The sequence below is a fragment of the Nymphaea colorata genome, chromosome 1 (genome assembly GCF_008831285.2).
Source record: "Nymphaea colorata isolate Beijing-Zhang1983 chromosome 1, ASM883128v2, whole genome shotgun sequence".
Lineage (NCBI taxonomy): Eukaryota > Viridiplantae > Streptophyta > Magnoliopsida > Nymphaeales > Nymphaeaceae > Nymphaea > Nymphaea colorata.
Window position 1 is genome coordinate 29864138 of NC_045138.2, and position 27598 is coordinate 29891735.

The 27598-nt window shown below is 37.5% G+C and overlaps 3 protein-coding genes across 5 annotated transcripts; all 3 read right to left on the minus strand.

Moving 5' to 3' along the window:
- Positions 1-1234: 1234 nt before the first annotated feature.
- On the minus strand, positions 1235-14283 carry LOC116261219 (peroxisomal fatty acid beta-oxidation multifunctional protein). Its single transcript, XM_031639876.2, has 18 exons — positions 13997-14283; positions 12745-12816; positions 12458-12520; positions 12290-12346; positions 12076-12143; positions 11915-11996; positions 11746-11801; positions 10010-10312; positions 9799-9885; positions 9035-9209; positions 6457-6578; positions 5845-6008; positions 4390-4644; positions 2654-2775; positions 2415-2536; positions 2151-2299; positions 1856-1994; positions 1235-1480 (listed from the first exon to the last, which is right to left on the minus strand). The coding sequence occupies exons 1-18, from the start codon at positions 14079-14081 to the stop codon at positions 1439-1441; spliced, it is 2163 nt and encodes a 720-aa protein (XP_031495736.1). The 5' UTR covers positions 14082-14283; the 3' UTR covers positions 1235-1438.
- A 2161-nt stretch (positions 14284-16444) lies between these two features.
- On the minus strand, positions 16445-20993 carry LOC116261226 (protein PEROXIN-4). The gene is made up of 6 exons (XM_031639887.2): positions 20848-20993; positions 20017-20055; positions 19404-19523; positions 19195-19323; positions 17297-17426; positions 16445-16820 (listed from the first exon to the last, which is right to left on the minus strand). The coding sequence occupies exons 1-6, from the start codon at positions 20941-20943 to the stop codon at positions 16732-16734; spliced, it is 603 nt and encodes a 200-aa protein (XP_031495747.1). The 5' UTR covers positions 20944-20993; the 3' UTR covers positions 16445-16731.
- A 1479-nt stretch (positions 20994-22472) lies between these two features.
- Positions 22473-27540, minus strand: LOC116261231 (protein CURVATURE THYLAKOID 1C, chloroplastic). 3 transcript variants are annotated; one of them, XM_031639918.2, is made up of 8 exons: positions 27244-27540; positions 26200-26322; positions 25011-25132; positions 24496-24590; positions 23926-24012; positions 23741-23803; positions 23607-23644; positions 22473-22893 (listed from the first exon to the last, which is right to left on the minus strand). In XM_031639918.2, exons 3-8 carry the CDS (start codon positions 25129-25131, stop codon positions 22839-22841), a joined length of 459 nt encoding a protein of 152 aa, XP_031495778.1. In that variant the 5' UTR covers position 25132; positions 26200-26322; positions 27244-27540; the 3' UTR covers positions 22473-22838. The 3 variants fall into 3 exon arrangements, with proteins under 3 accessions (XP_031495778.1, XP_031495769.1, XP_031495761.1); XM_031639909.2 differs by lacking the exon at positions 26200-26322 and adding an exon at positions 26662-26746; XM_031639901.2 differs by lacking the exon at positions 26200-26322 and having other exon boundaries at positions 27244-27537.
- Positions 27541-27598: the final 58 nt, after the last annotated feature.

Here is a 27598-nt window from a genome sequence, read left to right on the forward strand (position 1 = left end):
GACAATACCATAAAAGGTCTCAAATTATCATTTTTCTAGCCGTTAGTGTCATAATCAAACCTATCCAAAGTCCTGTTCCAAATGAGGGTGGGTATGGAGTCGGGCTTAGACTAGTTATAATGCGGGGGCTGGACTGGCCTGAGTTGAGCATCAGGGCTCCGACTCAACCTGATATACATTTTTTCACATTTTTGTTTTGATTTCTCTCTCTCTCTCTCTCTCTATATATATATATATATATATAAGAGAGAGAGAGAGAGAGAGCCGATAAAATGAAAAACATATAACCAAATTGGGAGATAAGAAGTTCCCTATATATAAAAGCAATCCTTTAAACAAAAGCAAAAAGAAGAAATATACAAGAGAGAGAGAGTTTTCCTCGACAGACATCCAATTTTTATAAGATATTAAAAACGTAAATGTTACATGAAATTAACGGTAAAGCCGGACCGATAACTAAATGAGTAGGCTTGGGCTGTCTTCGATTCCAATCAGCTAACGTGCATGGATAACTGGATTCCCCATCAGACCCAGATTTCACCCTCCTCCCCTTTATATGGAAAATAGATTTAATCTCCAACTATTATATTTGACCTTTACTTCGCATAGAATGCGAACAGGTTCAATCATCGCCCACGTTTCATAAAACTTTGATCTGCAAGATCGCAAATAACGGACTGCACAATTTTACGAAGATAGCTTTTCAAAAGGAAAATGCGTGAAGATAAAATCACGGATCCGAAGATGGAACTCGTTGACATCATCATGCACGCAAACTCGTAACATTAAAAATTCCATAAAACAAAAGTATTAGCTTTTTGGCGTTGCTTCAGTTCGAGCAGGACAACGGAAAATATTTCGCAAAAAAACTTCTCAAAAATTCAAGATTTTCGTAAGAGAAATTTCTTCATCAGGGAACATACGAAAATTTCAGTATTGCATCTTCTCTCTCCGATTTCCAATAAGATTCTAAGATGCAGACGAACCAAAAAAAGTTTTCCATACTGCCATTGTCTTCATATAAGCACTCGTATGTAAAATTACTTGCCGTGAGATTCAAAACCACCTTTCTCGTAAACGGAATTTCACCTAGCTAGACAACTCGGTGGACCAAATTTTTAGCGCTTCCCATCAACTAGCACAATGAAGGCTTAATTGAGCATTTAGTACTCAGTGCAAGTATTTAGGATTGCCGGACAAAAAGAGTAAGCAAAACAAGATGAACAGTGCCATCGATCAGGAAGCAAAAGGGAACTATTTAAACATTATTTTGCATGAACACTTTGTCATCCCACAATGAAAATCTTTCTTGGTACACATCAGTTCCTCAAATTATGTCACCTTATTCTTCAGCTAATGACCCTTAATTACCTTGAACGGATCCCTTTTGATTCCCAAAGAAGTGGATTAAAGAAACAGGAGAAAACCATCCATGAGCTTACATGCGCGCCCTTGATTTTTCTGCTACAGAAGGTGAGCTCTGCAATGAACAGCGTATCTTCAGTTAGAAATAACCCTTACCTTATAGTTTGTATAAGGAAAACCAGAAAGTTAATAGGCCTCATTGTTAAAGTTAATGAATGCAAATAAGCTCAGAGCAGCAGTTGAAAATGAATGTCAACGCCTTCATGGTTCGACCAGGGAAAGGGGGCAAAAATATAGAAAAGATGAAACACCTTTCCTCTCCGGGTCAGAAGCAAAAGAATGTCTATTCTCATTCATCTTAATTAGTGAAACATAAAAAAATGGCAAAACTACCCTGATAACTGCTGGCTCGTTGGAAACAATATGTTTTTTCTCAAGTTGTGGTTTTAAGATGGAAAGAAAAGAGAACTGAACAAGTTTCTTCCATTACCAGAGGCAAGCCTGTCGCAGCCCTTTGCTCTAGGAAAGCAGACGGTTTGTAGAATGGTCCATATGTTTCTGCCCACTTCTTTAGACGTGAATATATATAACCAGCTCCAACTGTATCTGCCCAGAAAACTATCCCACCCCTGCGAACCAAGAACATGGTGTATTATATAGGGCATAGAGAGACTGTGTGTGTTAATCTAATGTTTAAGTCTTTAAGATAACATTTTATCTCATCAAACTCCAGCTGTATCCAGCCAAAAGAAGGACAGCAAAAGTTAATGTTTGAGTTCGCTCACCGATAAGAAGGGAAGCTCATTCCAAGAACAGATGCAGTATCCAGGTCTGATGCTCTAACAACTACTCCTTCATCTAATACCCGGCATGCTTCATTGACAACTGGGAAAAGTATCATCTCAACAATTTCTTGATCGCTGACAGATATTGGCTGTCGAGACGCAGGAACAAAATATAAACAAGCTACGAATGCCTTCAAAAGAATAACATCAGAGAGAAAGAGAAAAAGAGAGAGAGAGAGAGAGAGAGAGAGAGAGAGGAGAGACCTTTCCACCAGGCATTACATGTGTACGCCTTCGGCACTCCTCAAGAATTGGGAGTACGTCTGGATCTGGCTTTGGTTTGCTTCCCCTCTCATATAAGTAATATCCTCTGCCATTCTTCTTCCCTACATCAGACCAGGTGAAAGAAGAAAAACTTAAGACACCTAGGGGAAAAAATCAACAGCGAAAGCATACATTAAACATAAACACCAATGCTAAGTCAACCAAATTATAGAGATTACCATATCGCCCATTCTCAACCATAATTTTCACCAATGGAGAATTAAATTTACGATCTGCAAAAGCAGCAGAAAACTCTACAGCAACAGCCAGTGCCACATCATAGCCAGCCAAATCTTGAAGCCTGCAAATAAAGATTAAGCAGTTTATTGTAAAAACAAGCAGAAAGTCTGTAGATGTGGCCACAAACATAGTAAGACCATTAGAGATTAATGTAATATACCAAAAGGTGCCTTATTTTTTCAATTTTCTGTTACAGGCAACACTTTTAGCTGACAATTTCTAAATGGACACTCGGGTTGCAAGTCCCCCGTTTTAAAAATTTAACTTTGTGGCTTTCTATGTTTTCCTTTCAACTTAAAAGGTGATGACCATTGGGGTTTTGCCAAATTGACTCACAGGCAACTAACACATCCATTGGTGCCTTCCTGACACTAATAAAACCGCAACATCTGTACTTCTAAGATGAAGCCATCCTTTTGATACTTTAACCATGGTGCAGCAGATTGCAGTAGTCATTAACTTAATAAGTTGGGCTTTTAATTTTTCTCATGTGCCAATGCTTGTGCACAATTTACTAACCCTTTCTTTTTGCTTTCTTTTTGAAGAGAACTCAAGTAAATTCATTGAGAGAACACAGTTCAATTACAATTCTGACCTCAACTATTTTGAACCACTTCAGAAAGCAAGGAGGGATTTGTCAATTACCTATAAGTTAAGGTTGAATTAGAAAACCCCTTTCTTAATTCTTACATTCTGGCCTTCCTTACATTAAAAAGAAACAATATAACAGTAGGCCCAAGCTAAGGTGCAATGGTAAGCTAAGCCCCTAGTTTGGCATTAATCTGTTGTCAGATGTCATCACCTCAGAAAATGTCTACCTGCATGAAGAAAATCAATGACACGTCTCCCATTGTCGGGAGTATGGCGAAAAAGATGGCCTTAATGGAAATTTCCTTTTTCTAAGGAAAGGTTTCACTCGGGCCAAAATAAGAGTATAAAATCATGAACCGGGAAAAGGAAGGTATAAGATGCCAAGCTACCAAATTTTGATGCAATAAAAGCATCAAATGAATGAAATGACACAGCCACAAATAGAGCATGAGTTACAACTTACAACTAGATTAGTGAGATAAATATCAAATGTAAACACACGTATGTGTCACATGCTCGCACTCAGTAACCAGACTACAATACACCACTTTTACCCTTATATTATATGCAAAAGTTGTATCTGATTGTCAACCAAGAAATTGTATCTCCTCATGATGGCTTTTTAGGAAGAATTACACAGAAATTGCTGTTGCTATATACGTGCATCATCAAAAAGTATTTCAGTTCACATCCTTTTTCTCCTTTGCCTATTGGTTTTTGCAGTTAAAATCATGCCTAGACTCCAGCCAAAGCACCGGATGGCAGCCTAAACACTTAGGCTAAGGCACCTAGGCAATCCAAACAAAAAAATACTATTTATTAAAGTTTCTAATTTATAGCACATTGATCAAGATATGGGGTCCCTCAAAACCCCCATCCGATCCTTCTCCCTTTCCTTTCTTCCCTTTTTACGTTTTCCCCTTTATCTTCTTTTGAATTAATACCACCTAACCCCCAACTAGGTGCTGCCTACGCTTCTTTACTAGTCCGTGACTTAGGCCTGCCTAGAGCTTTTAAGTACATGATTATGGATATCCATATATTACTAAAACAAACATCAGGCACTAAAAGAAGATGAACTTACTGGAAAGGACCCATGGGCATGCCAAAACTGCTTATTGCTCTGTCAATCCTGAATACATCCACACCCAGGTTGGCCAAAAGGTGTGCCCCATCAGTGTAAGGAAAGAAGGTTCGATTAACCGCAAAACCAGTGCAGTTCCCAACAACAACAGGGACTTTCTTTATAGCCTTCCCAAGAGTCATAAGATCAAGAATCGCCTGGGGAGATGTCTTCTCGGTGCGAACTATTTCTAACAGGGGCATAACATGAGCAGGGCTGTCCATTGAAAATCAAAATGCAATCATTGCTCTGATAACTGAAACACATTATCTAGATGCACAAATAAAATGCACGAACAAAAAATCAACAGTTTAACCAAATTTTCATGCTTGCCTTGAAGTTAGGACAAAATAAATGCATCCTGCACTTACATACTATGTTGGAGTTTGCTTCTTAAGCTTACTGTCATAATTAGACTGACAGCATCGACAAGGAAATCAACATCACCATCGTGTGGTGCTAATATCCATTTGACATTTACAAAATCCTTTCAAATACTTAAAAATTTTGGTAGGACAGGTCCACATTGTCCCCAGAGTTGAGACGAACAGGAAAGCATAAAGTATAAACCAATGCTTCCATAGATTCGATCGTATTTTACAATTATAGCTTCCATACTTGTTCATTTGGAATCATTTCGTAAAGGACAAGACTAATAGGTGATGATTCGAAGTAATATTCCTCCAGCTTCAAATTTTCTCTCCTCATTTATCCATGGACCACGAGGTTTCTACTTCACCGTTTCAGTTAACACATTTACACACTTATAAATCCATTTAAACACAGAAATATTTCAAGCTCAGATATGTAAGCGTTCAGGGTTTCTTTTGTTTTGTTAGAAATGCAATTTTCTCTTCTTAACAGCAACCCAAGAATGACGTGATTACCTCCTCGCATCCTGATTAAGATAGAAGAACACCAATTCATAATGTGGCACCTAACCTTCTTCAGAACACACTTAATGCTTTGACTAAGCATAGCCAATACGAGAACATCATAGATGCACAACAGCAATGGATGATCGCTTCAGTTTCTAATGAAGAAATTCTGCTTAAGGCTTGGACAAGGTGGATTTATAAACACATCCAAGTCATGAACTTTCTGTTACCCAAATATGGGCTTTCCAGGATCTTCCCCTGCAGAGAATAATTGCATCTCCAAAAATCCAACTTTTGAACTTTCCTTCTTTGGAATATCTAATTTCCTCACAAGCGACTAAATGCTCAAATGTAACCAATTCAAAAAGAAACCAAAACATTCAGAAAAAGCTTACCTAAGATTGTGCCCTATTGGTGTATTAAGAAAACTTTGGTGTTTAGAAAGTTATGTCCATGCAGCATATGGTTGAATTCTGTTACCATATGATCTAACCACTAATGTCTGAAGATGCAAGTTATGTAGGAAATTAAAGAATACCTGAAGAAATGTGCCCCGATAATACGATCTTGAGAATGGGTCCTTGCGCCAACCACATTAAGGTCAATGGTGGAAGTATTTGTTGCCAAAATGCAGTGAGAAGGACAAGCTTTTTCTAGGTCATTGAATATTGATTGCTTCAGAGGAACCTTTTCTATGACAGCCTACAAGAAAGCAAGATGATACTAAATCCTGCTCCTGCTTATTTCAAGAAATAACTAACATCTTATATGAGAAACTCAGGGAATGAAACAAAGAAACATTTTAACAGGACGAAGACAATAAACTTATCATGAGATGTCTCAAATAAAGAAAAAAAATTGTGACTTAGATGTGAATATACATGAACTGAAACAAGAAGCAGCCAGCCTTCATCTGTCTAAAGTCAGAATCTGTTTCAATAAACCATAATTGAAATTTTATCTAGTATCCAACAATATTCTGCTATGTATTACAATTTAAAGTACACACTCTTTTGGGTCTTGGACCAACTTGCTTCTCAACATGCATGATGCATCTTTAGAGCTAATAGACACAAGAATCCAAACAGAAAAACTCCGTCTTACAAACAGAAAACTCTGTTTACTCATGGAAAAAAAAAAAAAGAGTTACCTCTATCACCATATCGACATTCTTAAATTCTGAATAGTCCAGCACACCCTTTACATTTGACATGATTTCATGAAACTTTGCTTTTGGCACAATTCCCTTTTTCACATGGCCTTGGAGATTTTCTGCCACAGTTCATGCAAACGAATCATCAAACCATTTGATATAGTGAAAGAAAGCAAGTCTGAGGCAGTAGACCACTATGCTATGCAGTATATGAAAGGGACTCCCTTCATTCTCGATATCCAAAACATGTTAAGATACCTAGGAAATAGAAAGCATGACCCAGGGAGAGGTTTAAGCCGAAACAATGAGAGGACACTGCAACTAACCTAACTAAGGTAATCATAGAGTGCCTTATTGCTGTTTGCTGTTTTTAGTAAACTGTGTCTTTTGACTAAAATGCATCACTCCGCCTTCATCAAACCTTGAACTTGAAAGTCTAAACCTATTCAATAGTGAATCTCTACTTTATGCACTCCAACAAATCTCCAATCATGCTGTATTACATAACAATGGAAAGATTCTTCTTCTCTCATATATTGCTTGAGGTGATGCTCAGTCATTTCTTGTTTTTCTGATTATGTAGCTGAGGACTAAGAAAGCATGTCACATTATGATTTACCACTTTTTGACATACCAAATGCAAAGTTAAATTGGTATCTTGCATATGAGAATGAGTGTAGTTTCATGCACAGCTACCAAATATAGTTCCCAGGTTTTTGTTAGAGACGTTTCTCTCAAGAATGTATTGGAAAGATTACCTTTCTTTGGGAACTCAAAAAAATAAAAATATACAGAAAGTACTAAAAAACTTATAATGTAATAACCCGACCCACTCTCACATTAGGCTCAGGCCAAGCTGCCCCCTAGCAATTTCGGTTTCAGCCTGAAAAAAAGCTAAGAACCATGACAAACAAACAACTTTAACAACTTTCTCTATAAGTCCCCCAAGATCCCTCACAATCTTAGATACGAGACTAAACTTATGGGGTGTTATAATTCACCCCACTTAAGGCACATGTATCCGCACGTGTAGTACTCCATGTCCGAGTGTTGAACCGTGCTCTGATTACCACTGTGATGACCCCCGACCCACTCCCACATTGAGATCAGGCCCTTGATCCGGCAAATCCAACCTGCCCCATAGCAGTTTCAATTCCAGTACAAAAAAAAGTTAGGAACCAAGACGACCAACCATTTTAACAACCCCCTTTATAAGTCTCCTAAGATCCCTCACAATCTTAGATATAGAACTATACTTTTGGGGTGTTACAATCCACCTCCCTTAAAGCACATGCATCCGCACATGTGGGACCCTAAGTCCGAGTGTCGAACCATGCTATGATATCACTATAGCGATGCGACCTACTCACACATTGGGCTCGAGCCCCTAGACAGGCGGATCCCCAACCCACCTCCTCTAATAGTTTCAGTTTCAGCCCGAAAAAGGATAGGAAACATAACAACCAACCACTTTCACAACCCTCTTTCTAAGCTCCACTAGATCCCTCACAATCTTAAATACATGAATAAACTTTTGGGGTGTTACATATGAAATTACTAGTTTTCTGCTATTTTTTCAGAAAAACATTTGCAAAAATCACAATAATTGCTAAAATGTCAAAAGAAACAAAAAAAGTAAACTTTGCTTTAAAATATCATAAAATTTTGCGGATATTTTATGCAGGAAACAAAAATTGGTAATATCTTTGAAATGTCATGATAGATTCCCCTTTTTTTCGCCTTATTCTTTTTCAAGAATGTTGGTGCGGATTTGAAAATACTGTTGATATTTTGTGATTATGGTACTGTGAAATTTTAAGATGATGAGCTCCATTTTTATCGAGCCACCACATGCTCAATCATACCACATGACCAATGGCGTATTATTCATTTGCCATGTCAGTAGGTTTATTAATCTTAAATATGTCATAAGATTTTAAGTTTGCTATCCTAACAAATCAACCACCACAAATACGAGGGTGCTATAAAATCTCCAAAAAACCACGTAAAAATGAACTTATAAATAAGAAAATAGCAGATAAGATCTAAAGGTTATCAGTTATCACAACACTAAAGCCCTTCTTTAGCTCTTTAGTCTAGTCATATGTCATATCCATTGCATCCTTTTTAAACATGTTTAAACATCCATTAAGTATGTTGAACTGCCACTTGATAGCAGTTCCCATGAACCAATATTTTCAAGAACTGCCTCAGCAAAATAACTACTTTAACAAAATTGAAAACTTGAAAAGAGCAACCTTGTGCATAACTTGTGAAAACGTTGTGATATTATTTTTCATGTACATGCGCTTATTACTAGGCAACTATACAGAAAGACTCCACAAAAGAGGGACACAAGACAAGAAACATATAAATTATAACGTTTCTGTTAAAACTTAAAAGAAAAAAAGGCTTGTATGCCACTTGTCTAAGAAATAGTATAGCAATTCCTCATAACTGACAAATCACAACAGGCATTGAATTAAATAAGAATGCAAAATGCACTAGACCAGCAAAATTTTTCATGAATCATAAAAAATAGTGAAATAATAATAATAATAATAAAATAGACAACCTGCTATCCTGTTAATGCCCTGCTTTAAATAATCAGCATTTATTTCCTTAAGAATCACATGTGTGCCACTGACAATAAGAGCAGTTGCTATTCCAGCACCCATCAACCCTCCACCAATTACTGCAACTTTTTGCATTTTCCGAGGCTTCAGCCCTATATCAGTGACACCGGGTATCTGTGACACAAAAATTAAGGACATCTTGCACCATTCAGAGTAGGCTATCACCAAGAAATAGAAGAAACGAATGAGTTGGCAATAATTGCAATACATCTGCCCCTTTTTGTCTACTTTGCCTTTGAGAAAAATTGCATAATCTATGAGATTCAAATGCACGCCAGCAAAGGCATAATCAATCTCAAGGAACAGGTACTGGCAACCAAGGAAGGTTACAGAAGTATAGAATTCTCTGCTTCCAGGTAGGCATCCACATCATAAAGCTGGTAGAACTTTAGTCCCATTACTATATGGGATAGGAGATGGACGGATTCACCTACAAGCTGGGATGGACCACTTATCAGAAGCTCCAAGATAGTACTCATATGATGCACATGTGAGCCATGGGAAGGGATAGCAATGCATGCACATACAGGCTGAAGGGTTGCAAATCATGAACAACCAGAAACAAAACGTACATTCAGGAGTTCTACCAAGGTGGGGCAGGCAAGGCCTCAAATCTAATCAATCACATAGAGACTTCCAATGAAGAAAATACAAGCATGTGTTTTAAATGGATTCAAATAGATATACTAGCAAAAGTCAGTACCTTGGCTGTTAAACGCTGAGCAAAGAACACGTGCACAAGGCCTCTAGAGGTATTGCCTAGCACTAACTCTTTGAACACCTTTGTCTCCTGGAACCAAAAGTTACTATTAACACATAAATTGATGCTCTCAAAAAAGTACAACAATTACAAACAAGGCCATGAATTATGGGAAAGGATCAAGCTCCTCTTCCAACACTATCAATCCACATACTTTGAGAAGTCCTGCATAGCTTCCAAAAATAACACCCTCCTCAATCACATCAAGACAACCTTGATGATGTGGAAGATTCTTAGCAGTCTGTTTTGCACGTTGTCGAGCAGCATTTATTATGTCTCGAGCTTCAGAAAAAGAGCCAATTCTATCTGTCCTCCTCAAAGAACTCATCCAAGGTTTATGCCTATTAGCGATATCTAATGCCCAAAGCCTAGCTGCTTTTAGCAACTCATTGGGAGGTACAATTGCATCAATAAGGCCACGTTCCTTTCCTTCTTCAGAAGTTATTGGCTTTGATGACTGAAAAAAGCATGACAGAACAAAAACAAAGACCTTTTAGCATTTCCCTAAAAGTGTACTAGGAAATATAGGAACTCACTAGCAAGTTCTTTTTGAACGTTAAATAAAGAAATATAAAATACACATAGGAATTGATGCGACAGAGAAGCCATTCAAAATTTCTGTAGCAATAAACCATCAAAATGATCCATCATTTAGTGCTTTGCTAATATCTTTCAAGTTTCCTGTACAAAAAATCTTATACATATACATCTCAAAGTTGTGTCACCTGGCTTTGTCCCTGTACGAACATATGCATTTTCCTATTTCTAGCTTCCTCCAAACTACAGAGAAAGCAGAAGCTGTTTATCTCTTCAACCTGGGCCTTTTATGTGTCCACTTGCAAATGCCCAAAATCTAATACCAGCAGTCTTATGCAGTGTTGTACGTATCGTTTGCAAAATACGATACGATACACCCCCTGTATCGCAAATGGGGGTGTATCGTACCTGTATCGTACGTGCGATACGGGCTGATTTCTAAAAAGGAGACTTAAACCCCATTTTTTCGAGTTTTTTTTATAAAAACCCACCCCTTCCTCATTTCTAATCTATAGATTGTACCGTTTTAGAGGGAAATCATTGATTTCCATTGTGAAATCATCGATTGTCACCGTGAAATCATCTATTAAAGCATGGATTTGTGCATGGGTGGCTGATTCCCACTGAGAGGAAATGGTTTTTTTTTAAACCATGAAGATAAAGATGAAAAAGAATGATATTGTTATGAATTTTGATGTCTATGAAGTATGAATGATGAACCGTGAACGTGTAAGTTTATAGCATTTAGCAAAATAATAAGTCTATCATTATCTAAAAGACTAAACCATGTTTTCTATGAAGAATTTATTATTTTTATTTTTTTCTGATTTTTTATGAATTTTTTGATTTTTTTTTAATTTTTTCTGATTTATTATTATTATTTTTTTAAAATTTACGATACGGTTACGATACGTTACGATACGGCGTATCTTAAAGCCCGACCGATACGCCTTACGATACGTTTTTTACAACATTGGTCTTATGCTTGTTCAAAATGACATTTTCATTATCAAACCTTTCTTACATTACATCCCAGGAGTTATGAAGCACATCTTAAGATTAATTAATCCCCCACTAGCCCCAAAATAAGTAATGTGATAGTTATCAAGCAATAATTCCAGATTGTCTTAAACTTCCAAAAATGTGGCAAACAACTTTTATTGTAATGGTTACAAAAATAATAAAAAAGATATTCCACAATCATGAGTATGCAATCAACATTTATCGATGTTGAGGTACCAAAGTACTTATATGAACAAACAAAGAAAACAATAGACTGAACACATAACTGCATTGACATCTACCAATCTTAATGTCAGAATCCTCATTGGATTTGAACAGAATGTGACTTACTAGCATCATATCAATAGCTTTTGAAATCCCAACAAGCCTTGGAAGCATTTGTGTACCTTAAACACAAGAGAGTTTTTGGCATAAGCAATGACTATAAAGTATAAACCAAGCAATGTGAAAAAGCACATGGAAAATATCAAAACCCTAAAAGCCACAGAATGCAATCAACCTCCAAATCCTGGAATTACACCAAGTGAAAGTTCTGGCAGGCCAAGTTGAGTTTTTGGAGTGGCAATCCGTGCATGGCATGCCTGTAAGATGGAAATTGCACAAAAAAATGTAATTTTGACTACAGGAATACTGCCAAAACCAGAACTTATATTTGTATACCATTGCCAACTCCAAACCACCACCAAGTGCAAGACCTTGAATAGCTGCTACAGAAGGTTTTCTGGAAACTGAAGAGACCAATGCACCATAATGGAAACAAGCATAGATAAGGATCTTAATATATTTTGAGTACAACATAGGCCATAAAAAAAAGTCTAATGAATGGAATTATGGTATCTAAGATCAGGCACTAAGCAATCGCTTGGAAAATGACCTTCAATTCTATTAACCATCAGGTCAATAGCCACATCTCCAAGAAGTGAAAGATCGCCTGCCAAGACAAAGAACATCCAGCAGGTGAATAAGTAAGTGGATCTGTCACATCCTGACAAATAAGAGAAGGTCTGTTACTGTTCTCAAAATACAAGGCGGGAGAATTCACCAGTCTTTTGGACTTCTGTGAAGACATTGATGTCAAAACCACCAGAAAATTTGCCACCCTCACCTTCACAAAATAACAGGGGGAAAGGCAGGATGAGTGTGTCTCCAAATAAAGGTAGGTTCAATTGTCATCACCAAAAAGAGAGATAAAAGAAGAAACTGCTTAATGTCCAGAAAGTAACAAAACTATATGATTATCATATCTTTTCATCGACATGATATGATGCAAACTTTTTTATTTATGCAGTTCAAGAATGGAATGCTGAAACCATCACATGTTCATCATACCAATAATAACAATAGCTTTCACATCATCCCTTGCATTTGCTTCATCATATTTCTGAATTAATCCTGCGAGAACTGTAGTGACAAATGTTGGTGTCAGACAGCAGATTTAGTATCAATAGAAAGAAAACTCTCACTAAACCAATTGTTTCACCTGCAAAGTTGATAACAGCTACATTTTCCAAGGAAAGAAACTAATAACAGTATATCTGATCATTTCAAGAAATAAAGGTTGGCCACAGTATCAACAAATAGGCAACATTTTAATGTACCATTAGCAGGGGGGAAGAAGCTAGACAGCCTTGAGCTCAGAACACATGCAGAAACAACCAGGAAAGTAGCAGGAATATAAACAAGAAACAATGATCTGAGGGGCAAACAACTTTTGTATCATTAAAACATTGCAATTAACAGAAAAACATATCGAACAATCCACTGCTCACGTAACAAGAGGGCATAAAGGAGAATTAAAAGGACCGATTGTAACATAAATAAGGCACTTGTACAATGAAAGAAAACCCATATAAGGAACCGAAAAGGATAGATGTTAAACTCATGTCCTGATATGCCATTAGTAGTTCCCCCGATTATTTAGGCAAAGGCTGTGAACACCATTACAGTTGGTGGTAGTCATATGGTCACTATTTATTTAGTCAAACAAATTAAAGGACCTTACTACCGTCTTCTAAACCCTCAAAATATCAAACAAAAGCACTATTCGTGCTTCAACAGCCAACACTGTTACTACAGAAACCAAATCCGACTGAATGTACAAATACTGGATAACAAGAAGTAACGGTACCAAAGTAAACTTGTCAACATCTTCCACAAAAAAGGACAGCTTAGAATGCAAGTCCTTGCTTTTTTACTCTTTCTTTCCTTCCCTCTTGAAGAAGAATTGACGAAGCAGATTTTCTACTGCAGATTGCACACCTCTCAACGAACTCATCCTTGATGAGTAAATGAACCCTTCAAAAATAACTCATGCATACAAAGAATATACAGAAGTCATCCATCCCGGGAATAGATATATATACAGATCCGTCATCCATGATGAATTCACCCCTCGTCATGAGAAATAGAAGAATCACATAGACAAAATTTCCGGTTTTTCAGTTCCCACCGCAATTAAAGAGAGAGAGAGAGAGACATCGTTTTCATCACAAAGCCATCAACTCCAAACACTCTCCAAATACTCGAAGAAGTAACAGCAGATCAAACCATTTTCAAAAAAAAAAAAAGTGGAAAATATTACTGGGATTCGCCAACGCGTTGACCGGGGGATTGCTGATAGTGATCAGGGCGACACCATCCGGCCCGACGTCCATCGTGACCTTCATGGCTGCTCTTCTCTATGACCGCCTGATCCTCCTTAAGATACCTCCTGACAGGTGAATTGAGGGATTCAGAACGAAGAAGAAGAAGCAAGAGACGAGCGGCGGAAGGAGAAGACAAAAGAGCTGGCCTCGTCCCACAGAAGCGAGAGAAGGAAAAACAGAAGAAGCAACGAAAATGAGCTTCTGTGAGCCCGTGATGGCACGCCGGACGCCGGCTTGTGTACATACCGCGGGCCATTCTTCCTCCTGATGAAATTACCATTTAACCCTCACACGTCAAAAAGTTCCGACTAACTTGCACGTGGATTTGAAAAGTTTTTAATAAATCGTTTTTAACGTGCCCCTGACTAATCTTGTTTATATTTTAAGTTTTGGTTTGTTTCATTTAACCTTGTATGTAATGAGCAAAACAAATAACAGCAATAGGAAAATATTATTTAAATATTCTCTTAAAAAATATTTTGTTTTTATTTTTATCCTTTTAAGAAAATGGCATTATCCGAATTTTATTCTTGGAAAGTATAAATTTCCCCTTTCACGTGTTAAATAAAGCTCAAATTTTGAAGCTTTGAATTTTGATTCTAGTAGAAACAAAATTTTGCTTTAATGAGATTGGAATGAAAATTCTATTAGCCTTTACTTTTTAGTTTAAAATTAAAGATAACGTTTTTTATAAAAATATAAATTAAAATTTGATAAGGTTGTGCATGTTTTATTGCAGATCTCAAATCTAATATCTGAAGTGATTTGAGATTCTAAGATCTCAAATTCATAGATTTAAGATCAGACCACTTTTCATCCAATCCTAAATTCATGAGTTTTAACATGTGGCATGGATTTAAAATTCATACAAGCCAAAACAGACCAGTTTCAAAGACATAAATCCAAAGCTATTAAATACAACCTATTAAAACATTCATGTGCTCTAAAGAGAAATGAAAAAAAAAAAATTGAATCATAATTTCACCTCTTAAAATATAAACATAATTTTGAAACTTTGATTCAATAATAATAAGCTTATAGTTCTTAAATCAACTTTTTTTCTTGGACGACCTAATTCCAATTTCTTCAAAAAATGAGAATTTTCATTGTACAAGAGAAGTTCATGAGCTTACCATGAACGTGTTTGCTTGTGGCCGTAGGGGCCACGGCAGAACGCATTCCGAAAGGAGCACCGCAGATAGTGTTCACACACGGACGAATGGAACGTCAAAGATAGTGACCACGTTTTTTTTGTCATTGAATAGTTGCGACCAAGTTCACATCTCCACCTATAAGAGATCACACATTGTTCAATACAAATACAAGCCATTTAACCAACTGTTATAGCATTGTTCATGATTTATGTTTCTTCTAGTCCAACGCGTTGGTGAAGATGAGAAGTCAATGTTTTTCTTTTCGAAGTTCAATACATGCTGATATACGATTTTTATTGACTCTTAAAAGCGTTGTGCAATTAATGTAATATTAACCCCATCAAGTCTTTCTGTCTCTGTCTGCTTTTAATATATGTGTATATATATATATATAATTTTTTTTTATTTTGTTATATTTTTTTTTTGTTTTATACATCGTTTCACCATGGACAGTAATGGAGGAAGTGAGAAAATCAGACACGGAACTCAATGAGAAAGGACAAAAGTGGACAGAGTTCAACGAAGAAAAGAGAAGCAAAGATCAATTACAAATGGAATTCAATTTCCACACGAACACTGTTTTTTTGGCGCGCATAGCAGTGCTGCATGAATCGACTCAACAATCGAGTCGGTGGAACTGCCGATTTGGTGAATCTGCTGTAAATTGGTAAAAGATATTAAAAATTAATAAAAATAAGAATTTTAAAGTGGATACTGAGCGCTCTCCAATCGGCCATTGGATCAAATCTGGTCGATTCCGGCCAACTCTGATGACAATGGTGCATAGCAATGTCGGTATCTCGCTCGTAAAAAATTATGAAGAAGAGTGGTTGATGGCGATGTTGATTTGACTGATTTTATGGTGCTATGTGCCCGGCATTTTTTTTATTTTTATTTCTTATAACTGTTTAAATTGTATATAGTATTTTTCTCCCAGTTCACACCTAATTGTGATTCGAATTCGATTCATCAGATTCTCTGGATCAGCCAACTGCTAGATTTGAATCATAAAGTGATTTTGTAAAAAACTTTGGATCAAAACCCGATTGTTGCTGGTGTTATTTGCCAAAAAAAAGGCTGGCTTTAAACGTCTATGACTTTGATTGTTAATCACAGTTTGATTTCAAACCATGCATCGCCGCCAGATGCATCAGTTTTATATTTCTCCCTTGTTTGTCAGTTATATCCAGAAGTATATGGGAAATCGATGGGAAAATTGGAAAACCTAGATACAACACCAAAATGTCTGCACCCAGACATAATGTGAACATTTTATTATTTTAGGATTTTCCTATATGAAAGCAGCAGCGACATTTTCAGGACTACACCAAATTAGAGCCTAAGAAAAGAGAAGACATGACTAAAGACTGGGATTTTCCTTGTTCCAATCAAGAAACAGAACAGAGTCTCGAAAGTTGATAAAGCGTTGCTTCAACCACAAACGCTTTCTTAATACAATACAAGGCTACAATGCATACCCATGTAAGAAACATGCCGGCATTTCACTCCTTATCCGGTTATCCCTTCTTGGACATGGCAGCAAGCTTGGTATACATTCTAGCCATGGAGTAGTATCCCCTGTAGTCGCCAGACCTCAAAAGATTACCTGCCATGAATGTGGATAAAATTGAAGACATAATAACGGAACAAATAAAATAGAATACAGCTTCACATAAGGAAGCTTTCCATTGGTGAGTCGAGATCAGGTTACTCGAAGCTTCTACTTAACAAGGTGACATGCCACTACAGCCATCTCTTTACTTGCTAGTGTAACGTCACTAATAAAGCCTTGTGGACTCAAATTTGTGATCCACATTCGGTGAGTAAACAAGGAGTGACCCACATTGGTGGAGTCTCAAAAAATATGGGGTGTTTGGAAATCCTCAGTGTTCTCAAACAACGAAAGGTTGTGGAGAAATGGCACCTACTGTTCAGGCCTCCCCAGTAAACTTTAGAATTGTACACCATCGGCGAAAGACAATAGACCAGATAGAGAAATACTACTTACACTAATGGAGTTCTACATAGGATAGGAAAGAGGAAATCGATTATATGCTACATGGTTGGTGGTCTTTTCAGTACCTGAATCACAGTTGAGTGGACTGTCAGGTTCTGGATGCGCCATCAATGCAATTATGGCCCTGCACACCGACTGAAGGGTCCATGCAGGGCTCCAAGCATTTTTCAAAATATCAAGGCATATCTCTCCCGTCTGCAGATTTTAGGGGAAAAAATTTCAGAAAGTGAAACCAAACATGTTATAAAATGGACAATCATTGACAGGTTGAGCTTCCATACTATTAATGTTTGAGAAGATATATGTGCTTCCAAATTCCGATATTATTAGGCTTTGGCAATCAATACGCTATATCACTTTGAATAATATAGAAACATGAGACAGATGGGAAAACATGAGCACCACCGACAGAAGCACCTCTAGGTCCCAGCTTGGTAACAATCCCGAGTTAGCCGCAGGGTTGGCCTTAAACTGCTTGAATCATTGGCTCAGACTTGACTGTGAGCCATTTACTGTTCCACAAATAACTTGTTTTGATATTTCAAAAACACTATAGGAGTGCGTCAACAGATAAAACAGGCACAGGCCAAACAAATCCTAAACATTCTGCACCCCCTAACAACTGGCTGTACATTTGGTAACCTATGCCACACAAATGCTCTTAAATGGCTGCCGCACCTGTGTCACACCATGTTGATGCTGGTGCTTTTCTGACACAGCACGTCCCATGCAGTCAATTGAATCAGCCGAAACTGACCATTTTAAATGTGTACCTGACTAACTAGCTCTAATATAAAAAGTTTATATGTAAACATAAATAAATAAGACCACTAAATAGTTAAATTACTATATAAGAAATGATATAAATACATACACACACACATATATGCATCTTTGCGCACACGCACCTAACTTTTTTGAAAAATTGCCACGTCCACACCTGCATCCCGCGCCCATGTGACATAGTTGGTAACAAGTTTTTTGATTATCATGATATTTGCATTTTAATGGAACCTGGATGCTCATTCCTCATAATAAGGGCAATCATTAGATGGAGTTGCCACTTGAAACAGTCTTCAAGATGATAAGCTTTATGCTTCATAGAAATATAGTGATCCAAGTTTCCTAATATGTCAAACTTTCTCTTTCTCGAAATGTAGAATCAATGCAGCTGTTTTCTAGAACTAAAACAAAAGCCTAAGTTACATGGGTATGGGTGTGAGAACACCGATGTATGTATTACACAATTTTAGAAAATTTGGTTATGGGGATACGGCAACATTATATATATATATATATATATATATATATATATATATATATATATATATATATATATATCCCACAAAAATTCATGCATTTTGTTGAAGAGAAAAGGGTTTAATGCGTTTCTGGATTGGGTCCGACCCAGATCCAATCCAAAATGTACCATGATGTGTTGCCATACCCGTGTTGCCATGATGGCGTGTCGACATGGGCACGAGGATCAATCTACCGAACCCATGTGCTTATGTCAGAAGCTTGATACCATGGTAAAACACCTACATCGAGGTAAACTCCAAATAGCATGAGATTCAAGTGACCTGCATTTGGAAACTAAACTAGGTCGCTCCAAACAAAACATGAAGCAACTACTTGCAAAAGCAAATAGGTTTAACCAACCAGAATTTACCAAAGAACAGTACAAATGCTGTTTGTTCCATAATCCAAATAGTCGGAGACTCGGAAGTTAGAACAAAAAAATGGCTGGCAAAAGAATCAGTAAAAATCATAATAAGAAAGTAGAGTGATAATTGCACATGTAAATAAAAGTTAATTAGATCTCAGTAACCTACTTGCAGAGAAAAACTTCCCTCAGTCTTTCTATATTTGAGTTGCATTTGCAAATGCAAAAGCCAAATGGTGCTTAAGAAAACTAAGCAGCAAGCAGTATCCAGTAACTAATGAAGAGAGAAATTGTTACCTTGAAATGTACGTTTGGATGAAATATTTTTGTCAAGAACCGGACTTGAGGAGGCAGCAACGGATATTGTTCTGGCACAGAGAAGGCTAGCTGAAAAACGCCACCCTCATAGGGTGTTTCCGAAGGTCCCTGAAAGCAAAAACAGCACACACTCAGGTTCTCAGTCAATGCCATGAATGGTAAAAGTAGAACATGTTCTCGTGCTTTACCTTTATAAGAGCAGTCCACTTGAATATATTTGAATCATCACATATGAGCTGAATGTCGGAATCTGCTGATTTCTCTTTCTGCACCTCCTTGTACTCTTTAAAAAGCCTAGCTCTTGATGCCTACATGCCATGCAAAGCCAAAGAGAATCACATCACTAACGAACAAAGATCATGCTCAGTGGCACACCACCAAAAACATAATCAGGTTTCCAAGCCAAATTTATAGGCTCTGACAAGTTCGTTCGGTAACACAACAATGTATAGTCATCAAGAAAACAATCTGCAAAACCCTTTTCTTCTTCCCTTCTTGAATGAACTGCCTATGATAGAATCAAGTAATGAACTTCCCCACTAAGGGTGCTTTCTTGGTATCTTCATGGATAAGCCACAAAACAGGATGCGGATCAGGAAAAACTAATAAGTAAAATACCTTCATCACCTTTTTTTGCTTGGATAGACGCTCATATACCACGAATATAGAATACAAGGGAAAAGAACATAAGACAACACAGCAGGAACAAATAAACAAGCAGAAATTTCATGGTATCACCAATCCACGATATCGTCAAAAGAAGCAGAAAGCAGAACCCTTTGACTGAAGTAAAACACTGACCTGCATATCGCTTGCCCCTTGGCCTGCCTTCCAATCTCTCTGATTTGACACCAAGAACCACTTTGAGTTAGACAAATAAAGTCAAGAATAGCATTTTATGGGTTAACTACTCTTAGCTTTATTTTGCAACTCCTCTCAGACAATTTTCACATTTTCCGTCTAGTGAAGAGCTGTAGATTAAAAAGATCGATTGCAAAGTTTTCACAATGACATCTGCTTCCCACATCAGACCAACCTGATTTTAGGTGATCAACGGGCTGAATAGATTCCTCAGATACGCTCAACTAATTGAACCTAACTGCAATTCAAGAATTGAGGAACCAGACAAAGGGGAGATGGATACTTCATCGATCAGGTCAGGTGGCCCCCTTTCCCCATCATTTCCGGCCACAACCAAATAGTCGGAGAAAGGCTTCCCTTGACTCAAGCCACAAGAAACCACACAACCCATGTTCCCCTGCCGCTTCCAGAAAAGAGAATTCGTAGATGGAAACTAATCCCGAGAAAAGCAATTGAACAACGATATTTCGGCTTCCGCTCATGATCATGCAGAAAGAACTGCACACATGATTCGAATCATCATTCGTCCTTATGCCACCACGAATTACAGAGAGAATCGGTTATTGCAGTGAAACAAAATTTCCCCGCACACCACACAGACCCCACTTCACCAAGCAATCGATCACTGATCTTTATAAACGAAATTCACGGAGAATCCCAACCCTAATTTGTCAATTCCGCAGTGACAATTCTCGAATTAATCCCTCTCCGGAAAGTGATGAGAGCCAAGATCAATCAAAAGAAAAGAAGAAAGGAAGAAAATAATCAAACCTGAATCTGGAAAGCCGGAAAAGGTTGCACGTGCGGTCTGGCCGGAGAGACGCGGAACCGGTGCCGTCCTAGTCTTCCCGCGGGCTCTCGGATCATCCACTCTGAAATTTCGTTTCCTATGTTGACCTTAATTTTCTCGTGGAGTCCCCATTCCTTTTCATAATTCCTAAAGGCAGCTTGGGGGCCGGACCGGATCCTTTGACAATTCTATGAGCCTCACATTTTTCAACGTAACAAATCAAAAACTCGAAGAGTGACTTAAATAGTGGAATAAATTTAGTTTCCCAAAATTTTGTGAGAAAAAGGTTCAACATTCATAAAACACCAACCAATTGGTTTAGTTTTCCAGAAAACAACAAAGTTTGTCCAGTTGGATTCGATGCTTTTACTTAGCAATATGTGAAATAACATCATGACCATATATTTATTTCTCAATTTATACTTTTTACACCAAAGTTATTAGGAATATAATTTGGTTTTCTATTGCAATGTACATGAAACACTGAATGAATTAATATCAATTCTTTGAGTATAAAAATTTGGAGTTATAGCGTTATAATGGTATCACAAATTTGGTCAATTAAGTTGGTCTACAGTCTGCAAGTTCAAATGTTGGATCTCAATACTCAACTATATGCCCTATGTGTCCTTTACTTAAAGCTGAAGCAATGAAAATGCTGCTATGTTAGGCAAGATAAGTGTCATTTAATAATTTATGCTGTTGTCTATAAGGAGATCAGACGGTAGAGATTAAGTTATAAATAGAAAAGTCAAGTTGTTTATTCAAGAATCTTCTTACCGTCTGAGATGTGCCTGAGATGCTCCCGAAACCCACCGAGGATCATGGTAAGAGCATGGTCCTCCGGACCTCCGACATTGGCATCTTCAATTTGCTGCTCACGAAACCACATTCACAAGGAGACCTGCTTTCCTTTTATAAAATCCATTTCCTGACCTCCCACTGCTTCTCCAAATCCCACTACCCATGCTAATGGTGACATTATTTAGAAAGATTCGCTTCTCTGCTTTTGCTTCGCATCTACCATCATCCTTCTCATTTCTTGGGTAACTATGCAGTATGCTGTAAACAATAAATTGAGGATCGTATAGTCTTCTGATACATGAGCTAGGCCATTAATGGACCTGTGTATAGTAATCTGTGGATTATTGTGTAGCTTATTAATCGGACTGATGTCCTTAATGTCATTTTCTTTAATGATTTAATCTGATTCTATATTTAGACTGAACATATTTCAGCTTTTTGTACACCAACGTGAGCCTAATATTTCAACTGTTGCTTTATTCTGCATTTGATCTGAGACCATTCAATAGGTTAGTAGCCTGTTTCACGTCCTGGTTTTGTAGTGTGTCAAGCTCTTTAAATTTCATTCTCTCTTTTTGTTATGGGGAGGCAATGCCTTTGATCTTATGAATATTGTGCTGCAATATTTTCTTGTAAGGATGCTCTCAAACGGCAAAGCTAAGAACATCCCAAAGTCCAAGTAAAGAAACATGTGGTTCAAACTAAAAAATGATTCCTATTTTGCAACTATGTGCGCATGAAGGGACTCGCGGAAACACATCCTTGTCTGGACCATAGGTGTGGTGGGGAACAAGACAATAGATAATTCTAATTATTCTTTAATCCATTAATTTTTTCTTCATCAAAGGATCATTAATTCACAAACAACACATGATAATCATCCTGGAGTGTACCATCGAAGGTACCTTTGTTCATAAAACTAAAGCTAAATTTGACATTTAAAACCAGCACCATCTAGCCATTGTCATACCAATTAGCAAGACTCAACATGGAGGTCCGTTTGCGTGAGTGAGAGATAGACAAGAGTAGAGGAGAGGGTTTCAAACCAGTGGCATACAGGAGAGTTTCAAAACACAAATGGTTTCATATGGACAAAGGGGCAGCTGGATATATGAGAAAATATACAGAAGGTTCAAGATAGCTTCAAATAGAAGACTTCCATGCGCTTTTACTTGCCCAAGACCTCAGATATTGAGCCTTTGATAATTCTTATTAACTCTTGCCTGAAATGCACATGCAAAAAACAGTAAGCCAAATTATTCAACTTGAGCTGGCTCGAAGCTCAAAGTTCTGAGACATCAGCTGCCAATTGCAATAGAAGAATAACAACACAAACCTTGCTTTTTTTTTTTTTTTTTTTTTTTTTAAGAAAGCCTAGATGTCTCTGTCAGCTAATCTCACGAAGTGATAAACATGTAAAATTGGTAATTTTTGGCTTGTAAAAATCTGATCTGATTGGGACTCTACAGCTCGTCTAATCTGATTTTCACCTCTAATTACAGTTACAGAGGTATCTTTTCTTTCAAACAAAAAACTGGCTACTGGTTTTACTGCTTCTTTATATTGTGTTTGTATGTAGAGAAGCTGAAATCCTCCAGCCATCTGTCCATCGGGATGTCTCCCACATGCAGCTAATGCATCGGCTACCTGCCTGGGACATTTGGATGGCCGGAGGAATCGAATAACAAATATATATATATATATATATATATATATATATATATATATATATATTATGGACACACACATGAAAAAACTCATTTGGAGAGACTGGATATGAGGAGAGAATCCATAGGACCCATAAGACACGGGGTGAGGAAGCTTTTGACAAAAATTATATAGAATTCACTAATGTTTATTTGCAAATGAACAATAAAACTATAGAAGTAGGTAGAAATTAGAATTGGCAAATTCTGTGATATCTGAAGCAGCTCACCTGTCTGGCTTAAACAGAAGATAGCGGTATATGAACCACTGCAAGGAAACAGGTAAAAGTTATCCATACTTCCACAGCAGCAAAATAAAGAAGAAAAAAAAAGCAGCTTTTATGAGGGACTTGTCCATTCTTACCCACGAAAATAGTATACCAACAAGTTCCAATGCAGTTGGGATGAAAGGAAGATTATCAATAACCTACGAGAGAATGATGGTGGAAGGTAGTCAAATATCCACAGGAATAATTCAAGTCAAACACTTTTCACAAGTAAAATTTAAGGTACAACATGCTTCGCAGCAGAAAAGCAATAATGGAATACCGAAATCAGATTGCTGGATGCCCAGATTGCTGCTATAGTTGCAAAGCCCAAACCAGCTAAAGCAATCCTATCTTCAGAACTATTCCACTGCATACAGAAGAAAGTCACTGATCAGAAGAACCTGTAATGCCTGATTAAAAACCTGCTACTTTGATGTGTCAAATTTAGTGGAATTTCCATTTCATGATTGATACGTACATACATAGAAAATATTGAAAATTCTGGATAGACTATTAGGTTCCAGCATTTAAAAACATACACGAACAAGAGGGAGATCATATTCAACAAGCTAACTTGGTACGGAAAGAGAGGTGCACCATGCTACTGGAAAAGATATCTAGTATGATCAATGCTCTAAGGCATCTTAAGAGGACCATGATTGCGGAACATGTTCCATGCAGCTCTGCCTGGAGGCATTCAATAATTTTGCAAAAGCCATTAGCTAGAATGAAATTGGTTGAGTTAGAAAGTGTAGTACATGATAAGTTCCAAGGGATTCTAATTAGCAATTTCATGTATCCTTGAATTCATAAAAAGCACCCGCACACAAAAGAAAACCAAAACACTTACAGATGCAGCAATGGACTTCAAAATACTCTCGCTAGAAGGATCAGACTTTTCTCCAGTAGCCATTGAAACAATAAAGGGGCTCTTTCTTGTCCGCGCTAGTAAAAAATGAAAGGAAGATATCCAGAATGTTAGAATTACAACAGCTAAATATAGACAATTGAAACCCAAGGTCGTTCTGACTAGTTTTCCAAATCAGAACGCCAGCCAAGACTTTTCAGTGTAAGCACTTAAAAGGTCAACGTTACCAATTTATAAGAATAGGCTCAGAGAGCTCCTGGACCAATGTATCTTCGTTTTTCATTTACTAATTTAGCCAGGTGGTGTATTTCCTAGTTTCACCCATTTGCAGCTCCATTACCAAAGCAACAAGCAAACTCAAATTGAAGAGGTATGTTGGGAACCTTTTATTGCACAACAACAGGATTTTCAATTTTTTCTTTTCATAGATGAGCATTTGCTCAAACTTATGGTACAAAAAATGTTAGGTAGAGCAGTCAAAGGTGAAAACCAATTACCTGGAACAACCCGCTGTAGTTTCCATGTTCGTACTGGAAGTTTTTGGAGGGACTTGCTTGTTGTGGGCCTTCCTTGCAAATAAATTGCTGAAATTGAGGTTACGATGTAGGAGGCCATCATTCTGAACAAGGTGCAAAGAAACAAAAACATAAAAGAAAAGGATATCACAATTCACAAATTTTCAGGGACCACTATGAAATGAGAAAAGGAAAGAAAACTATACTTCCTAAAGTAGGTTGTAAGCATGTAACTGAAACTTACCTTGCTTGCAAAAGCAAATCTCATTGGTGATATGGATCTCACCAAGTAAAAATCTGGTAACTATTCTATTAAGAAACTAATTTTACAAAAAATGGAGCATAAATATTAAAGGCTTTTCACTGGGGAGGAATAAGAACTCTTGTTCCTTTCCTCCAAGGTCGCTAGACCCAAGAACTCTCAAATGCAAAACCTTTTCAATGGAGCAACATATTACAAGTGAAATACTCAACCCCAAGCCTGATTTACAAGTTATGGGCATATAACATAACAGTTCTATGACAATTGAGTACTGGAATTAGCAGCTTCTATCTGTGGCATGGCTTTCTCAATTACTAGTTCTGTGGAGAATGTACATCCCATAACTAAGCATACTTAGATTAGCTTCATTGAGTTTAAAACCTGTGTTGAGGAACAATGTCCATTCCAGGTATATAATGAAGTTTCAGATTAATTTGCTCAATAAATAAATGAGCTTGAGCTGGCTTGCTTAAATACAGGTAGTTCATAAGATATCTAAACCTTGGAACAATCTTTTGGATTTGTCTTCACGTTGAATCCATTTATTGAAAAAGAAAAAAGGTTCCTTCATGAGATTATGAGTCTGAAATTAAGCATGTGAAATGCAAGGAGGATAAAGGGTGAAATGGCAGATCAATCTTAATTTGATTTTTAGGTAGGCATTTTTCCTTTATTATTTATGCAATTGACAGTGAGTTGCACAGGATGGGAACCTTAGATCTCAGCTGACAATATGCAAGACCAGTTCCATCAGGTATAATTGCTTTTTAGCTATCATTTCTCAGTGGTTCCCAAGATAGCAGTCCATTCTATGGTGAATCTCTTTTCCAGTTTCCTTAAGCTGTCTAAATTAGGTCAAGTAACATATCGTTGTGGCAGCTCTTACAATACTTTCGGGCCAGCTCATACCAATTGCTTCCTCAATGAGTTGAAAGTTGAACCAGCTTCAAGCCTTCAAGAGTTCAAGACTGCAACGATATTTGATGGGAATGTATGCAATGTAGAGAAGGCCAGGGGCCATTCACATATTCCCTGTCAAACAGCAAAATAAAATAGGAAAAGAACTCTCTTTGTGGATGATGTCTTTGTGAATTTGAAATTGTAGAGCAGAAACAGCCATCGAAAGTTGTTAAGTGATCATCAGACAGGCCTTGAGCATCTAAGCTAGGTCATGGATTTCTTGTGCAGCCTGACAAAGGTAGTCATAAAAAGAAATGTAACGGAATTCATTACAACTCGTCAGAAGTAATACGGTAGCGAACTATGGTTGAAACAAGTTTTTTTGTATAGTCTTAAGCGGATTCTCGTTCCTGGAACTGAGCCATATTAGTTGCGGTGAGACAGAAACTAGATATGGAAGGATAAACCAACCAGAGTAGCCCCCAAGTTCCATCCAATGTAGTGATAGTCGATTATTCCACTGGTGGGTTCTGCTGCTAAAAACCGGCTCCACCATCTAAGAGAAAAAACAGTAAATTTGTAGTCCAAACTTATTGTAGAGGGATCCAAGCAACTTATACAAATAAGGCTGCCCCGAAAACTGAAACCTTGTGCTCATGTTATGATGACAAACGCATCGAACAAGAAAATCTTGCACTTCTTTCTTTCGAAACAACAAAATAATGGCTATATTACGAGAAACCAACTTGACGAAACAAGGAGTAGTGCTCAGAACGGTTAAAGAAGCTTTCCGACCCACATTTAGGAATCGACCCTGAAACAAGAAACGGCAGGCAAAATCTGAAGAAGTCTTACGAAAAGCAAAAAATTTCACAAAGAACGTTAACACAACTCGAAATGGCACGTTATAGGTAGGGCACTATCTTTCTGCTGCCATTCTGGTAACTGGAACTTAATGAGCGAAAAGAGAGCTAATCCGAAATGGGTTTTCCCATAAGCAATCAAAGAGAGACAGGAATACAAAGAATCCAAGGTGTTCGAAAGAATACGCACCTCTCGGTGTTTCAGGAACGAGCGAGACCAGTCAAGCGATTGAACGAGGAAACCAGAGCGACCGAACTCCTTTCTGAGTCTCCCACCCTTCACATATGATGATATGATTTATATGGTAGCAGGTCTCGTGCTCTTTAACGTTCCTGGGAGCTCGGTTTTAGCACATAATTTTAAGTTTTACTCTACCGTGGGATCTCTGGATTTCCCAGAGTCGCAGTACCCACCTTAAATTGTTGGAACAAAATTCTCAAATCTGTTCCATTTTCAGGATTGAATCCCTTGTCTGGCATGCGACTTGATCTTCATTATTTTATTCGATGGATATCATGAAGAAAGATTTTGTATGGCCTGGAAT